This window comes from Eucalyptus grandis, chromosome 6 (assembly GCF_016545825.1).
Source record: "Eucalyptus grandis isolate ANBG69807.140 chromosome 6, ASM1654582v1, whole genome shotgun sequence".
Lineage (NCBI taxonomy): Eukaryota > Viridiplantae > Streptophyta > Magnoliopsida > Myrtales > Myrtaceae > Eucalyptus > Eucalyptus grandis.
The window spans coordinates 37265100-37282561 of NC_052617.1; the positions used below are offsets into that span (position 1 = coordinate 37265100).

At 43.7% G+C, this 17462-nt stretch overlaps 4 protein-coding genes across 4 annotated transcripts; 2 read left to right on the top strand and 2 right to left on the bottom strand.

The window, feature by feature from the left end:
• Positions 1-544: 544 nt before the first annotated feature.
• LOC104449536 (protein WHAT'S THIS FACTOR 9, mitochondrial) lies at positions 545-3144 on the top strand. Its single transcript, XM_010063720.3, has one exon. It carries the CDS (start codon positions 653-655, stop codon positions 2129-2131), a length of 1479 nt encoding a protein of 492 aa, XP_010062022.2. The 5' UTR covers positions 545-652; the 3' UTR covers positions 2132-3144.
• A 308-nt stretch (positions 3145-3452) lies between these two features.
• Positions 3453-7764, bottom strand: LOC104449537 (GDSL esterase/lipase At1g29670). Its single transcript, XM_010063721.2, has 4 exons — positions 7336-7764; positions 6769-7002; positions 5193-5445; positions 3453-4029 (listed from the first exon to the last, which is right to left on the bottom strand). Exons 1-4 carry the CDS (start codon positions 7762-7764, stop codon positions 3797-3799), a joined length of 1149 nt encoding a protein of 382 aa, XP_010062023.2. The 3' UTR covers positions 3453-3796.
• Positions 7765-13394: 5630 nt separating this feature from the next.
• On the top strand, positions 13395-15949 carry LOC104449540 (probable arabinosyltransferase ARAD1). The gene is made up of 3 exons (XM_010063723.3): positions 13395-14179; positions 14519-14772; positions 15234-15949. Exons 1-3 carry the CDS (start codon positions 13501-13503, stop codon positions 15783-15785), a joined length of 1485 nt encoding a protein of 494 aa, XP_010062025.2. The 5' UTR covers positions 13395-13500; the 3' UTR covers positions 15786-15949.
• Positions 15950-16158: 209 nt separating this feature from the next.
• LOC104451952 (protein DMP2) lies at positions 16159-17339 on the bottom strand. The gene has a single exon (XM_010066496.3). The coding sequence runs from the start codon at positions 16819-16821 to the stop codon at positions 16183-16185; it is 639 nt and encodes a 212-aa protein (XP_010064798.1). The 5' UTR covers positions 16822-17339; the 3' UTR covers positions 16159-16182.
• Positions 17340-17462: the final 123 nt, after the last annotated feature.

Consider the following 17462-nt stretch of genomic DNA (forward strand, 5'->3'; position numbering starts at 1 on the left):
AATCATAAACTTTTAAAAAGTACAATCAAATCATAAAATTCGTAAATTTTGTGCTATTAAGTGTTTTCATTAACCCCAATCAATTTGATTATGTGGAAAATGCTAATGTTGTTTTTTTTCCCTATATATTTATCAATTTCTCTCTCCTACTTGGCTTTAATGTTACTAGGATTGATATATAAGATGAAAACAATGTCCTTATAGTCCAAATCATTTTTGTTTTTCACGTCAGCTACTTTCTAACAAAATCATAACAAAAGGTAAATCTATTATATGAATATAAATTTAATGTCTTTCATGTTACAAAAAAAAAAAATTGAGGATGAATGTATTAAAGTAGACATAATTTAGAGTTTTTGGTAGCTTTTTTTTTTTTACTTTTTACTTTTATGAGTAAAATCGTTATGAGATTGATTTGGAATTGAATTGGCATAATTATTTATTTTGGGTAAAAAATTGGTATAATTAGTTTTTTTTTTTTTTTGTTGGACTAATTATAATAGTTGGGTGGGGGAGAAGCGACGGCCGATCCTTAAACCCTGGACGCTCTCGAAGCCCCTGTTCTTGCATAAACCTCAGCCTCTTCCTCAAGAACACCCACCATCTTCTTGCCGCGAAGCGACCCCGATCTCCTTCCGCGCCTAATCTAGCCATGAGATCGGCTCTCCCGAAGCGCATCGGCAGATCCTCTCTCGACGGCCACCCCCTCTCGCCGGCCCCGGGCCGAGCCCCTCCCGGCGGTGGCGGCGCCGGCGACGCCGCAGCAGTAACCCCCGTCGTGTGCGTCCGCGACCGCGGCCTCGACCACGCCGTCGAGAGAGAGAAGTTCTTGATACCCGTCGTCAACCTCAAGAACCTCCTCAAGTCGGAGCCCTCGAAGTCGCTCCCCATTTCCGCCATCGCCGAGGGCAGAGACGACCTCCGCATCCCGATCCGCCCCATCGACTTCGTCCGCCGGTACCCGTCGGTGTTCGCGGAGTTCTTGCCCGGGAACGTCGGGGTCCACCCCCATTTCAAGCTCACGGATGAGGTCTTGGAGCTGGATGCGGAGGAGCAGCTGGTTTATCAGAGGGAGAGCTACCGGCAGGAGGCTGCGGATAGGGTTTTGAAGCTGCTGATGATATCGAAGGTCCTCAAGATGCCGTTGGACGTGATTGATGGGCTGAAATGGGACATGGGTTTGCCCCAAGATTTTGTCCAGAGCATAGTTCCGGAGTTCCCTGATTGTTTTCGAGTAGTGGATGGCGAGGGAGTTCGAGTTCTTGAATTAGTTTGTTGGAGCAGCGACTTGGCGAAATCGGTCATGGAAAAGAGAGCGGTTAATCATACGAAAGGTAAGCCAATCGAGTTCACTATGCATCCTTCAAAAGGTTTTGAGATGGATAAAAAGCTAAAGAAGTGGATTGACGAGTGGCAGAGGCTCCCTTACATTTCCCCTTATGAAAATGGGTTGCATTTATCGCAAAGTAGCGAGGAATCTGATAAATGGGCCGTTGCCGTCTTACATGAGCTTCTAAATCTCTTTATTTCCAAGAAGACAGATAGGGATGATATGTTTGGTTTAGGGGAGTATTTGGGGATTCGGTCGAGGTTTAAGAGAGCACTGCTTGATCATCCGGGCATATTTTATGTTTCGAGTAAGAATAGAACCCACACTGTGGTTTTGAAAGAGGCATTTAAAAGGGGTTCCTTAATTGAGCAGCATCCTTTGATGGATATGAGGAATAGATATATTCACCTGATGAACAAGGTGAAGGAAGAGAAGAAAGTGATTGCTACCTCTGGTTCTAAGCAAACGAAGAAGGTCTCTGATGGTTCTGACCATCAAAGAGAAGTCGAGGATGAAAATGGGGATGAGGATGATGCTGAAAGTATGTCAGGTTCTGAGGTCGAGGATGGTGATGAAGATGAAGATGACGATTTTGAAGGTGATGAAGAAAATGGCAATGTTAGACAGACTCGAACTAGAGCTCATAGAAATGCCTCACCAAGAGGAAATGGGATTAGGGAGTCAAATTTGTCTCCGAAGTACAATTCTAGAAGAAGTCGTCCTGGGGACAAGTCAGCTGGAGAATCGCATAGTAAGAAAACTAAAAGAGTTTTGGCCAAACTTTCTACAAGGAACATCTAAAGATGATTCCACAGGAGATCCTGGAAGAGTCAAATGTTTCTGAAGGCAGTAGCCAGTCAAAATTTCTATGAGGAGGACATATGTGCAGGTTCCCTTCTCACTTGAGTCTGCCTTCTCAAGTTGTCATATGACTAGGAATTTTCAGCTATTAGACAAATTTCTTTGTCGTTTGTTCCACCCATGGATGATTATGCTTGCTCATACTCCATCTAGGCATAGCCATTTTGTGGTTTAGGTAGTGGTTGTGCTTCAACAATGATAAATAGAGTAAAAGACAGAAACAGTTAAGACGAGAAATGGAGTTATCATGTAACATTGTGGATTTCCATCGGAGGCACATGTCATCATCTGGTTCTAGCTTCATTTATCTGGAAACTAAAGACATGGATCACCTTTGTTCTTTGAGATTCAATGCAACATAGTCAGACTCAAGTTCTTTGCTTGTGGAGCTATCGTTGCCTCCTCTGGCTCTAAGCCTTCTTCCTCTCTCTTCTTCTTCTTCTTCTTCTTCTTCTCATTGTATGTCTGCAAGAAAGTTCACAGGTGCTCTTTGGGAGTGCATCACTATCTGTCCTATTTCAGAATGCACCACTACAATGCCAATCTTGGTAATTTCCCCCCCGGGCCGCGCTGCCTTTAGGTCAAAAGATGGCAGCAGCCGTGGTGGTGGTTGCAGGTTTGGGCTCTCTCACTTTTTGGCTGATCCTCCTCCAAGTTCTCCTGATCAGGTGTATGTTGGTTTCTTGTTTAGCTTTTATGATCTAGGTTTGTGATGATTTGATCTTTGTTTCCTGTCCGTTCTGGTTTATCTGTTAGAGAATTATCTACAGTGTTTTTAATTTGAATGTTTGTGTTTTGCTTCGTGATCATGGCCATTCTTGCATCGCTGTTGTTAAGGTGAGTCCTCCGAGGTTTTGTGTGAATGGACCATTTTTGTTATCTGTGTGCAGAGATACTCTGATGAGTGTATTATGGTCATCTCTTTATGATTCTAAAACGGCATCATTATGGTCTCGAGCAGCTCCAGATTTTTCAAAGTTTCATTGATGCTCGACCCATCTGTGCAGTACTTTTGTGTGTTGAATGGGAAAAATTGACGGAAAGAACAATCTATCTTTTGGACATGTCCTTGGGAATTCTTGTCAAGGTTGCCCTCCTTGTTAGTCCGGACGCATGAATCAGTTTCAGCCAAGGTCTAACTCAGCTAATTGCAGTTCAGAAGCTTTTATTGAGTATGGATATGTCTGCTTCTTCTCCTATTTTCTCCGACATCTGAAAGAAATTATGCCAATGCCATATGAATCTGTATCACTGGATACCTGCATGCTTTTCCTCTATATTAATCATGCTTATATATACTGGTGTCGCATATACGTCATTCTCAAAAAGATTGCATCAGTTGATGTACCTTTTGGATTTGCGGAGTTGAGATGTCACATAGATTTTTCTCATAAAATTAAGACAAACAGATCTGGTAATTGTTGATCAAACTGTTCTCTCCCCAGCAAACCAGTCAACTAACTTAAAGCCAACTGACCAAGAAAACGAGAAGAAACCTAATTGAAAGCCAAGAAAACATCAAGACAGCCTGTCTTAACACGAAATTTCTAACCATCTGGGGACTAAAATCTTCATACAAGAGCGGACAAAAGGAAGCTGACATAACTACGCTTCAGCGAGACGTTTGACATTGATGGGATAAACTTCGGTTCTGCGGGCAGATAGGAAAGCCTTGGTTGCTATCTGAACGTTCACGGCCTCCGTCGGATGCAGCCCGTCGAAGAAGACGTGGGAGCTCCTGTTCGCGCACGCTCGTCCCCCGGTTTTGCACAGCACTCCATTCCCTCCTTCCGCAAACGATAGCACTTCGCAACACGGCGTAGTACTGTCATTGAATCCTGAAAGAACTATTATGCAAGTGTTGGATTATCAACTAGCAAGGAACCTTGTAAACCAATCCACGAGAAAAATTTGTTGTATTATTTGCTTTGATGGTCCAGTGATTTTGCGCCGTTCATGCTAGTGTGTGTAAAGTAACCTATCACAAAAGATCTGACAGAAATTGAGTGCCGGACACCTGGAGTGTTAAAGGATGGACAGGAGTGTTAAAGGATGGACATTTAACTGCCAAAAGTTAGGATAGTGATACTTAAATGCCAAAATCATAGCAAAATGGATCGGTGCCAACGGCGAGAATATCCAATCAAAATGTTGACATAACGATTTTATAATGAGGTAAATGCAAAACGGAATCATTTTGCACTCTTACGTGACTAGACAAGTGAAAAAATACCGTCGTTTTGCTACTGACGTGGATAAGTAATTAATATAAAAATTAATTTAAATTAATTTAAAAAACTAAAAAAAAAAAAGAGAAGAGAAAAGAGAGATGGAGATTGCAGGTGGCCCAGGTAAATAATTGATATAAAAATTAATTAAATTAAATTTAAAAATAAATTTATTTAAAAAACAAAAATAAAAAGAGAGCGAGAGAGATGGAGATTGTAGGCGGCGAGGGTTGAGCCCTTAGCCGCCTGCAACTATTCATCTTCTTCCTTCCTCCTCTTCTTCTTTCTCTTTTTAAATTTTAAATTTTAAATTTTTTATAATTTAATTTATTAAATTTTTATATTAAAATTCAAATCTATATCAAAACGACGTTGTTTTGCATTTCTTTACTTAGTTATCTCTGGCGAGCCACGTAAGCGAGCAAAATCAATAAAAATTACGATCTAAGATTTCCGATGAGGTTTGTCAGAAGTGGCATTCAAGTGTCATACTTTTCAAAAAAAGTGGCATTATTTCAAGTGTAATTTTGCCGAAAAGTGAGGTCAAATGTTGAAGTTGTTCGATTTGTGCATTAAATGTAAGTTTGGTCTAGCATCTCGTGCCAGTGCTGATACACTCGTACTACGGTTTTTTCTAGTAGGCACCAAAACCTTTAATTCCGCTAATGTCCCGAGTGCTTCTTATACCCCCATATGTGCAATTTACCTACTTTACTGCAAAAATAAGATTTTTATGAAAATGATGAGGACGGCGATAAGAAATTAGCACGTACCTTTGGAGGCGGGGTTCTTGATGATGTCCCTAACGATCTTGTAAGAGTTGACGACGACGAAACGAGAATCGGGTAGCTTCGCATTCAGGTCATCCACAAGCGACTTCAACTCGACATTGAAGAGACGAACCGCCCGGTTCAAGACTTGCACGCAACCGATGCGCGTCAGCACCCTCGCCTTCGCCGAGGGGCTACACCCTATCGGGTTGATTCCCATCAACACGAACTTCCTCCCTCCTAATCCGTGCAGCTTCTGCTCTCCCCCAAAAGAGAGAAGAAAAGAAGGAAGGAAGGAAGGAAGGAAGCTTAGATCGGCCATGTAGAGGACGACAAAATGTGGCGATCTCAAATTTATTACTATAGACAAAGTCGCCGACTAGGCATCCATGTGATTTGCCTCATTATTTTTCAAATCCTGGATCGTCGCCGACAGTACATAACTTGTGCCATCAAGTCTCAATGGAGAGCAACTACTACATGTTCTTAGATGCAGCCCCGTCAGCGTCGATTGGGGTCCTAGCGCTGGCGTCTCAACTCGGAGGAAAACTAAATGTTATTTTAATTGTTCAGGAAAAATTAAAGAATCATTTCATGTCGAGAAAGCTAAAATGATAGACCAAGGTCAACTTTGACCGCCCCGATTGATGTGCATCGAGTATTTTAATCGGGCATAATAAATGCATGGCTACATTTTCCAATCGCGCCCACGCCCCATACTTCACTTCACAAGACAACACGAGCATCCCATTGCTCTAGTTCCACAATTACCGATAATGAAGTGATAAGGTAGCCTTTATCAAGTGCAAGGGAAAATTACCAAAAGTACCGATAATGAAGTGACAAGTAGCTTTTACCGAGTGCAAGGGAAAATTACTCAAAAAAGTCTTGAATGTATTGCATTTCTACTATTTCAATCATAAATTTTTAATTATGCTAATTAAATTATAAATATTTTTACATTTTATCAATTGAGTTCATCCAGTCAATTTTAATTAAAAATTACTGTCGTGGAAGTCGGTTATACCATATAGGATTATCAATATCTATATCAACAATTTCTAGCCAGATTGACCAGATGGATTTCAATTGGCAAAACGTGAAAATATTTGACTCAATTGACATAATTAAAATGTTTATGACTAAATTGATAAAAGCACAATAGATTTAGGACTTTTTTAGTATTTTCCCTTGAAGTGGAAGTTCTTTTGAGCTCGAGACGTGAAATTCTATCGTCTTTTGTGCAAAATTCTCTCTTACATTCGATTTTTCTTATTTTCCCAAACAAAGCTGGGGAAAAATTACCACAATAATAATTTTCCATAGACCTATGTCGACTAATTATCTATGTCTATATACATAAAGGCCACGTGTTTGCCTCCAACCCTGATGGGAAGAAGCTCCATTTAATTTTGGATGAGTTTGTATGGGGGTGACGTTGATATCGATAAATGCGACTCCCCTCCCCTCCGACATTAACTACGAGAAAACTACAGCTCCATGCAAGCAAGGAAAAAAATGGGGGAATATGGTACGGAGTCGATAATAGGCTACAGTAGAGTGTGAGAATTGAATGCACCTGGAGCTGCAGAGACAGAGAGGAGATGAGATTGGCAGTGAAGGATTGAAGAGTGAGGTTGGCGTTGGCGCTCAAGTAGTAGTTGTAAGTGTAGTCATTGCTTCCGGCCCCCACCAAGAACACGTAGTTGTCCGGCAGCAACTCGCCGCTCCGGCAACCCACCTGGGCTTCCAGCTCCGGCAACGTCGATCCCTCGAAGTTCCTGATCTGTTGGCTCAGGCTCGTCACTTGTCCCTGATTGATCAGTTGCACCAGAAGATTAGGAACTCGACGACCGAAAGCTAAGCCGGCAGACGACTGGTTAGTTCTAATAGCTAAGCCTATAGGGCTGGACCTGCAAGGGCATGTTCTTCCTTAAAGGGAAGGAAATGCGATTTTCTTCATTCTTACCAAGCGTGCCATCGTGTGAAAGAGATCGCAATCAAACCCCTACTTAGCTCTTACATCTAAGCGACGTGAGACTCTCAGCATGCTTCCTTTTGCTAAACGAAATCACGGAGATGGTAGATCTTAATACGAGGAGTCATCACACGAGGAGGTCGGGAGCGATCGACTAATGTCTCTTACCACAATCGAGCCGGTGTCATCCAGTATGCCGGAGCCGCCGGATGCGAAGTCGACGCCGTGGACTACCTTAAGCCCCTTGGTCGAGGGGTCGTTGAAGGGCGGGATCAGTGAGGGGAGCGCGAGGTACTCCCCGAGGAGGTCGACCACGTTCCTGCCGTTGGTGAACCGGCCTGACGGGCCGAGGGGGAAGTCGATGCCGTAGGGCGAGTAGTTGGCTTTAGCCATGTTGTCGAGGAAGTTGTTGTTGCCGTTGTCCACCAGTGAGCTCCCGAACACGAACATGCCCTTCACCTTCGAGTTGCGGCGGCGGTCGTCGCTCCTCCCTTGGAAGTTGCAATTTGCGCGGACATGGGGCGGATAGGGACAAGTTACGAGGAGGAGGAGGAGGAGGAGGAGGTGGGATGGTGGGGGAGAGCGTTGTTTGGCCATGTTTAGTGAATGACGATGAAGAGGAAAAATATGTCATTTATAGGTGCTCGAGATCTGCGTCGAAAGAGACCGTCAGCTGTCTCTATTTTGTTTTTAGTTTCGAATGATAACCATTATGTTCCAAAAATAGGTGAGAAGAAAAATAGAGTTTATAAGCAAAAACAACCATTTGATAACTCTAAAAATAGAATAATGACACAAAATTTCTACCATAAAAATAAAAATTCGTTTGATAACGACACAAATTTTTTTCTTTTCGAACAATGGTAGACTGACGACCGACAACAGGCGGCGGTCGGCGACCGGCAACCGGCGGCGGCTGGCGGGCAACCGATGAACGATGGTCGACGGCAACAAATGAAGGATCGGTTGCCGTTGTCCACTAGTGAGCTCCCGAACACGAACATGCTCTTCACCTTCGAGTTGCGGCGGTGGTCGTCGCTCCTCCCTTGGAAGTTGCAATTTGCGCGGACATGGGGCGGATAGGGACAAGTTACGAGGAGGAGGAGGAGGAGGAGGAGGAGGTGGGATGGTGGGGAGAGCGTTGTTTGGCCATGTTTAGTGAATGACGATGAAGAGGAAAAATATGTCATTTATAGGTGCTCGAGATCTGCGTCGAAAGAGACCGTCAGCTGTCCCTATTTTGTTTTTAGTTTCGAATGATAACCATTATGTTCCAAAAATAGGTGAGAAGAAAAATAGAGTTTATAAGCAAAAATAACCATTTGATAACTCTAAAAATAGAATAATGACACAAAATTTCTATCCTAAAAATAAAAATCCGTTTGATAACGACACAATTTTTTTTCTTTTCGAACGATGGTAGACTGACGACCGACAACAGGCGGCGGTCGGCGACCGGCAACCGGCGGCGGCTGGCGGGCAACCAATGAACGGTGGTCGACGGCAACAAATGAAGGATCGGTTGCCGTTGTCCACTAGTGAGCTCCCGAACACGAACATGCCCTTCACCTTCGAGTTGCGGCGGTGGTCGTCGCTCCTCCCTTGGAAGTTGCAATTTGCGCGAACATGGGGCGGATAGGGACAAGTTACGAGGAGGAGGAGGAGGAGGAGGAGGTGGGACGGTGGGGGAGAGCGTTGTTTGGCCATGTTTAGTGAATGACGATGAAGAGGAAAAATATGTCATTTATAGGTGCCCGAGATCAGGCATCGAAAGAGACCGTTAGCTGTCCCTATTTTGTTTTTAGTTTCCTAAGAATGAATGATAATCATTCTGTTCCAGAAATAGGTTAGAAGAAACATAAATTTTTCTATTTCTATTTCTATAAGAGTTTATAAGTAAAAATAATCATTTGATAATTCTAAAAATAGAATAATGATACAAAATTTCTACCCTAAAAATAAAAATTCGTTTGATAATAACACAAATTTTTTTCTTTTCGGACGATGGTAGACTCGACGACGGCGTGATAGGCGGCGGTCGGCGACCGGCAACCGGCGGGCGGCGGGCGGCGACCGACGACGGTGGTCGACGGCAACAAATGAAGGATCGTTGACGAATAATGAGAAGAGTTTTTATTTCTTATTTCTATTACAAGAATAGAGAAGTAGAAAATTTATACTTGTGATTTCTATTCCAAATCTAAATCTAGAATAAAAATCTAATTCAGAAATAGAAAAATAAAATATATTTATCAAACGGATTTTATTTTAGAAACATGTCTAAAATAGAAAAATTATTTTTTGCAATAAAAATAGGCAGTTGTGATGTATCTCTAATGGTCCTTGAAAACGCCATCTTTAGTTCACGAAACTAAAAATGTTCGATGCGAACTTAAAGCCATAGAAACAGGTCATTAGAAAACTGACATCAGTTTCCAAACGTATTAACTCGATCATTACAAAAATGAACCTTGACTTGAATCCTAAGACACCCTTCCCGCTCTCTCTCTCTCTCTCTCTCTCGAAGTCGAGCTCGATGACAGGGTCGCATTTTGGCATATACGGAGCTCGACGTTGCCTCAATCTCCACGCGTGAGGTTCGTGTAGGGCATACAGGCACACCTTCCTTCTTGTTCTCGTACTACGTGTGACGAGAATAGCATTGTAATCCAAAACATCGTCGACAACGAGGGACTCCTGGAGGTGAGGTAGGCTTTTTTTTTTTTTACCCTTATTGTAATATTAGGTGAATGATTTATAGATGGGCTGGGTTGGACTTTCACCACCATTCTCAAGCGCCCTCCACCTAACCCCCGAGCTCTTTCACTAACTCGATAAATTGTCCATGAAATTGTCCATTCTTCAAAAACAATAATTTAAGAAGAAAATATGCTTAAAATAGATTCTAGATTAGGTCGGCTATGGGTCGCAAAAAATAAAATTACCTTAAATAAATGTATCAACCCGGGTCGGGTCAAGTCGGCCCACACATCTAATGGGTCTAAGTAACATTCATAAGAGTTCGGCTAGCTCTTTAGATAGATTCTTGTCAAAAATCGAACTAGTACTTGGTACCTTAATCAAGTCCAAAATCATCGTTGGATCACCAACTCAACCGGAAAATCGGCTGCATAGATGCTACGGTCTGCGACAAGAAAGGCCAACTTTGCGTACGACTGTCCAAAAGCCAGGGGAGCCGAAATGTGCTCGGTTTGGAAACTAACCACGTCAAAAAGGCTCATGGAAGGACCTGGAACTTATAAGCAAGTGGCCTGACACCATTAAAATGCTTGCTTCTGGCTAGGTGATGGCCCACGCACATTCAAGGCTTCGAAATATAATTTTGCTTAACGAATGTTAGCTAAATAGAGGCAGGTGTGGGGGTATTAATGAGCATGCCACGTTGTCCGTACTTCTTCTGCGAGAGGGCCAGCCGTATGGCCAACCGTTTCCGGCCATGTAAAAAATCGGCCATAACTCGGCCCGGCCCCCCTACCGCTCGAGCCCTTGTGTTCCCTCCCCACGGGAGAAGCATATGCATACGAATCGGTACCACGCCAATTCTATCGTTAACTCTACGCACCACAAGACCAAAATTGGTACTGACACAAGGCACCCCCGCAATCCGCGGGTGGTGTTGTGTATGATCAATGGGCAGGTCGAGGCTCGTCATCGAGCTTACAAGCTTGCTTCGCTCGTGATGGGAAAAATTGATTAGGGCTTGTACGAAGCTGGCTAGATATAGGTGGCGAGGCGGAGCTCGAAGGAATCGTCTTTTACTAGGCCCGCCCGGAACGTGCATCGGGCCTGGCGGCCCACCTCAGTCTATGCCGGCGGTGCTTGCTCGCCTCAGTCTCTTTACTAACCAAGGTCTTTTCTTTTATAGGCAAAGGACCTTGACTCCAACGATTTCCATTGTACGTAGTATTTGATATCGTGTAGTGGCCGCGAACCGTGGCTAATGGAACATACATGTTACAAAGCAATTTGTAAAATGAGAATTGAATTATCTAAATAAGATGGAGAAGAGCAAACAGAGATGGGAAATCGGAGAACTAGTCCGCGTCCGGGACAGGCGACCAACCTTAGGTGACACGATGCCGAGCCCAAACAGCCCAACCAAGCCCAGCGCCGCCGCGGCATGAATTTTAGTTGGCCAAGCTAGATGTTAGATCTCTTAGGCGTCCAATCGGGCCAAATCTTAAAGGCACGATTCGTAGGCGTCTAATCTTCTACTTTGACTCGGGCAACCCTGGACGAGATCTTCTTCAGAGTCGGGCGACCCTTGGCAAAAAGAGTCGGGCGACCCTTGGCAAAAAGTAATGAGCTAGATCTCATGGGAAAATTGTCCAAAAAATGCTAAATCTCTTACACTTTTACCAATTTAATTCTAAACTTTTTTAATTTTGTCAATATAGTCATAAACCTTTTGATTTCTTGCCATTTGAGTCCGTTCGATCAGTTTTGGTCGAAAAATGCTAACATGAATACCGGCGGTGCTAGTAGGACCATCGGCGTTAACATGGATAATTTTTTTCTTTCTTTTCTTTCCAGCCACCGGAAAAGGCAAAGAACAAAGCCAAAGAGAAAAGAAAAAAAAAAAAGGAAAAAATAATAAAAATTCAAAAATTATTAGATATTATTAAATATTGTCCACGTCAGCACTATCGGTCCTACGTGGCACCGCCAGCATCTACCTCATTATTTTTTGACCAAAATTGGCCGGATAGACTTAATTGGCAAGAAGTGAAAATGTTTATAACTGAATTAGTAAAGTTAAAAAGTTTATGACTGAATTGGTAAAAATGTAATAAGTTTAGGATTTTTTTGGATAATTTTCTCCATATCTCACATGCGCCCAACTAGGGCAAATCTTGAAGGTGCATCTCTCGGCAGCAAGATCTTGTTGGCATCGTGCGAGCCTCAACAATGTTTCATAAGCATTACGGGATCCTCAAGAAAGCTTCACTAAAGAGTTATGTGATCCCCATAAAGTCCCAAAAGATGGTTCTAAGGTATTTTGTAATCCGTGATCACTGGTTGTCTCACCAAGTAAAACGTATTTTGTGTGCAAGTCGTATCACATAGTAGTGTCAATCGAAGAGATTGTGATCAATCCCATACTTAGCTCTTACATTTAAGTGAGGTTTGCGCACGGGGTGAGGGCAAGTAGCCCCTCGTTTGCACACGGGGGCGGCCTGTGGCCTTCACTAGTGGTGGTGTGGAGAACCATTCGCCCTCGTGCAGACCCCAAAAAAGGGTGGCTGGCACTTGCGGTCGCCTATGCCTCTCTCCTCCCATCTTAATGTGCCTTCAAATGTATTTTTGTATTTTCCTTTTTATCCCTTAGTCTATGTAACTGATGTCAAGCTGAATTATTGTCATATCAGAACTTATACTCCGTTCGTTTAATAAAAAATAATTTTAAAAAAAAACATTTTCCTGATTTTTCACATTTATTTCATGGAAAATAAGCCGATTGCACCCTCTTTCTTTCACTTCTAAACCAAACATTTTTTTCACCAAACACATTTTCCTTCTTTATTTTTTATTTTATTATTTAAAAAATTCGAATTTTCCATTTTTTATTTTTTTTTTTCGTTTTTGTTCTTCCTCAATCAGTTGCTAGCTACCCATAGGCGAGCTTGCTTGGGCTCGACCTTTGTCAGGCTCTAATGGCAAGCGAGGCTCAACCTTGTTAATATCTAGCAAGCTGGAGTTTTGCCAACTTGTGGCGAGGCTTGAGCTTAGTTGTAGCTAGTTGTCAACCATTGTCATAGCTAGTGACTAGCCAAGGGAAAAAAACAAAAAACAAAACAATAAAGAAATTATTGAAAGAATCTATGAAATAAAAGATTTTCTTTATTAAATAATATATTTTCTTTAGACTTCAATCGAATATCGAAAAATATTATCAATTTCCTTGAAAAATGAATTTACAAAAAATATTTTCTAAAAACATCATATTTTTTGCAAAGCGAACGAAATTTTAGTGTCGTCAAAACTATATAATAAGACAGCAAAAGCACTCAAAAAGATCTCATTAAAATTCTCATTCATCCGAAACGGAGGGTGTTAATTAAAGCATTCGGTCACTTTAATTTGATCGATCTGAAAATTTAATCATACTCCTATAAAATTTGCACAATAATTGCACCTTCACTATGTTTCTCAGTGGAAGTGTCTCACTACTACACAACCTATTGTTATCCGGCGACACGACAATTTCGGTTTAATTAACGTTGGACTTAGAGCAGTGCCGCCGGCCTTTACTTTACATAGACGCCTTCTCCTTCGTCGGCGCTTCGTCAGCGAGAGCGAAACGATCACCGGATGCCTCTCAAGAACACCGCCACCGCCGGCGCCGGCGGCATCCTCCATCCCTCGACCCTCAGGCCTCTCTGCTCCGTCCCTTCGCTCCTCCTCTCCCTCGCGCTCGCCACCGTCCTCCTCTCCTCCCTCTTCTTCCTCCGCTCCGCCCCTCCCCTCCTCCGCTCCTCCTCTTCCTCTTCCTCTTCCGAAATTCCTCCGTCGCCCTCCGCCGACCGCATCAGGGTCCACGTCGCCGAGCTCCCCAGATCGCTCAACTATGGCCTCCTCGAGCGCTACTGGTCCTCGCCGCACCCCGATTCCCGGATCCCCGCCGACCCGGACCACCCGTCCCGGCCGACCCACCTGCGGAAACCCGCCGACTACCCGCCGTACCCGGAGAACCCGCTGATCAAGCAGTACAGCGCCGAGTACTGGATCCTGGGCGACCTCGAGACGCCGCCCGGGGCGAGGGGCGGGTCCTTCGCGGAGAGGGTCGCGAGCTGGGAGGAGGCGGACGTGGTGTTCGTGCCCTTCTTCGCGACGCTGAGCGCGGAGATGCAGCTCGGGAGGGACAAGGGGAAGTTCCGGAGGAAGGAGGGGAACGAGGATTACGCGAGGCAGAGGGAGGCGGTGGATCTCGTGAAGGGTTCCGAGGCGTGGAGGCGGTCGGGCGGGCGGGATCACGTCTTCGTTCTCACAGGTATTGGTTCGATCTCCGATCGTTTGTTGTTTTACGATCCGTGTTGAACTGAATTTGATGCTAGGTTTTGGCGATTCTTGGCAATTTACGCTGAATGATGTGACCCTTGGTTAGATTTGTAGCTAGAATTCTGCTTTTCTGAGTATCCCCATGGATGCGTGCAGAACTCTGCTGAAGATAATCAATGTAGTAATTTACTAATTCGGCAAAGTTTACATTTTGCATAGCGGTCGTGCAGATAGAGCAATGCTAGTCCGAAGGGGTAATGCGTGTCTTTAGGAACTTATCCTGTATCTCTGATTGTCAGGTTATGTTAAACGTTGAGGCATTGTTTCGCAGACCCGGTCGCAATGTGGCATGTGAGAGATGAGATCGCGCCAGCGATACTCCTCGTGGTCGATTTTGGTGGATGGTACAGGCTCGACTCTAAGTCTTCGAACGGCAGTTCGTCTGACATGGTACACCACACGCAAGTTTCACTGCTCAAGGATGTCGTCGTGCCATACACCCATCTGCTTCCTAGGTTACATCTATCGGAGAATCAGAAACGTCAAACCCTTCTTTACTTTAAAGGGGCGAAGCATAGGCATCGGGTAAGTTATGCTTTAATCGATTACAAGAGAAATGGTGACTTAAGTTGATATCTACTTCCTTTTATGGCTTCCCACGAAGCTAGTGCCATCCTAGGGTGATTCACAAATTTGGCTGTAGTTTCGATCACTTTTTTTTATCTTCTTAATTTTGATCTGTGTTTGCGTTTTGTTTAATTAAGATGTAATAGTTGTCAGCAATGGTCTCTCTCTCTCTCTCTCTCTCTCTCTCTCTCTCAGACAATATAAATACTTACACAATTATCAACTTTCATGTGCATTTACTGAGAATGGTGTCTTGCAAGCAGATGGATTAGTGTGCAATATAAGGGCAAGCTTTTCTTTTCATAAGAAGTCATTGAGGAAAAATTGCCAGCTAATTCATGATAGCGATCAAACCTACAAGTTCCTTCCGTAACTCGGAACTTCTTTATGATGCTTTATTGCTAAAAGTTGTGTAACAGGGTGGTGTAGTACGAGAGAAGCTGTGGGACTTGCTGGTTGAGGTGCCTAGTGTGATCATGGAAGAAGGCTTCCCTAATGCCACTGGGAGAGAGCAGTCCATTAAAGGGATGAGTTCTTCTGAATTCTGCTTGCATCCTGCTGGGGACACACCCACTTCCTGCCGACTTTTTGATGCCATACAAAGTCTTTGTATTCCTGTCATCATCAGCGATGACATCGAACTCCCATTCGAGGGGATATTGGATTATTCAGACTTTTCTGTTTTCGTGGCTACTGCAGATGCCTTGAGGCCTAACTGGCTCATAGACCGTCTCAGGAGCTTTTCTGAAGAGCAAAAGGATAGATTTCGTCGAAACATGGCAAAAGTTCAGCCAAACTTTGAGTACGATAGTGGCCATCAGGGTGGCATTGGGCCTATCCCTCCAGATGGTGCGGTGAACTATATTTGGAAAAAGGTGTATCAAAAATTGCCTATGATAAAAGAAGCCATTGTCCGGGAGAGAAGAAAGCCGCCTGGGGTTTCAATCCCCCTTCGGTGCCATTGTACGTAAGACCTCTTCCAATTTATTTATTTTTTCCATGTTTGAAATTTCATGAGAGAAATGGGTTTAACACGATTTTGATAAGTTAGATAGTTTGGGGATGACTGATCTGTGTTACCGGTGGAATTGAAAATCAAGGAAGTAAAATTTATTGGAGTTCCTTCACCTCGTCACTTGTTGATTGCTTCTAAAGATATTGAGACATTTGCAATTATTGCTACATTCGTGGGCGATATATGGCCAGGATTATCGATCTTTTCTTCTTTGCCGGAGAAGCATATACATGTCATGTACTAGAACTTAAAAGAAGTGCTGAGGGCACAGTATGGCAGTGGTTACAATGATCGAGTGAAATCTGCCATTTATCGTAAAAAGAACAGCTTGATACATGAGAACGAGGTGTCCGTCAACGCCTGGAGTAGAAGGCGTCTCTCTGTAGAAGGAAAGGATACCCTATTCCTCTTCTTTTAGATGGAAACAGGACGAACAGAGCACTCACGACGAACCCTACCACAAGCGGAACGACATTGGTCACCTTCTTAGGCAATCCCGGGTAATAGCACCCCACGACATCACTGTGCAATGCGGCAAAAGTAAGAAATGCAAACAGGGAAAGCGATGCATGGAAGAGATCCATCCACCTTAGCCTGTAATCCGAAGGCACGCATGGCCTTTTCCTGCTGCCGTTAAAGGTCCATATGCCTCTAAATGTTGCAATCCCGTAATATAACCTGCCGGTAGCTGTTCGAAAGCTGTCGGTGAATGTAAAGAAGAGACACGAAGCTGCAGAGAGGACCAAGAAGAAACCCATCAGCCAGCGATTCAACGGCGTGCACTTGCCATCATTCGTCAAGATTGGCACGAAAATAGCGAAGGCAAGGATGGTGGCCGATGGCAAGAGAACATTGAGTCGAGCAGTGCCGCTTAAGATCAAATTCATCAGGTGTATGCAATGGGATTCATCAGGATCGTCGTCTTTGAGGTAGGATCCATCGCTCTCGTGCTTATCAATTTCTATGAGCGATTCGTCGAGTGAGTCATCCATCTATTATCAGCTCTCAACCTTCAAATTCTCGTTAAGAGGGAAGGGAAGACAATGTGAAGCTGCCACCCCACCATAGATTTAAAGCGGCAGGGGATGGCACACGAGAGGAGAGATTCCTCGCTGAAATGGGAGAATAAAGGAAAACTCTGGTCCTCTGGGCTTTCCTGTGGCAAACTATATTCTCCATAATGACTTTTGGCATTTGCTTTTCTCTGATTCTTCCCGTGAGGGACTCCTGAGATCAATTATCAAGAAATTGCGCCAGTACGAACTACCGTATTTTCCACTCAATCTACTAAAATTGGTTGTAAGTCTGCAGACCCAAAAAAACCAATTTTGGTTTGCGTCTGGCGAAAGATCTCAGAATTCCCAGGCTAGTGTGCATCTGTAATGATCGCTAGATGTACTTTGCAATTTCATTGCTTTTTTAGAACAAGTTGTGAGGTCCTTTGCGCTTTAGAGTGCAATCTAGGCTACCTTTGATCCCGGAGGAGGAGCAACATGGTTTGACGAGTTCTTGAGTTAGCAAAAGCAACGGGGAAAATTCGCCAAAATTGATTAAATGATGAGCTACCGTAGTCTGTACCGATGGTTCATAGCATCCTGTACCAGGACAACCAACTTGCCAGCACTACAAATCG

Coding starts and splice junctions, on each gene's coding strand:
- LOC104449537 (XM_010063721.2), bottom strand. CDS start 7,764: ATGGCCAAACAACGCTCTCCCCCACCATCCCACCTCCTCCTCCTCCTC. Junction 7,003..7,335: donor ATGACACCGGCTCGATTGTG/GTAAGAGACATT, acceptor CTGATCAATCAG/GGACAAGTGACGAGCCTGAG. Junction 4,030..5,192: donor CAAGAACCCCGCCTCCAAAG/GTACGTGCTAAT, acceptor TAGTTCTTTCAG/GATTCAATGACAGTACTACG.
- LOC104451952 (XM_010066496.3), bottom strand. CDS start 16,821: ATGGATGACTCACTCGACGAATCGCTCATAGAAATTGATAAGCACGAG.
- LOC104449540 (XM_010063723.3), top strand. CDS start 13,501: ATGCCTCTCAAGAACACCGCCACCGCCGGCGCCGGCGGCATCCTCCAT. Junction 14,180..14,518: donor TCACGTCTTCGTTCTCACAG/GTATTGGTTCGA, acceptor ATTGTTTCGCAG/ACCCGGTCGCAATGTGGCAT. Junction 14,773..15,233: donor GGGCGAAGCATAGGCATCGG/GTAAGTTATGCT, acceptor GTTGTGTAACAG/GGTGGTGTAGTACGAGAGAA.
- LOC104449536 (XM_010063720.3), top strand. CDS start 653: ATGAGATCGGCTCTCCCGAAGCGCATCGGCAGATCCTCTCTCGACGGC.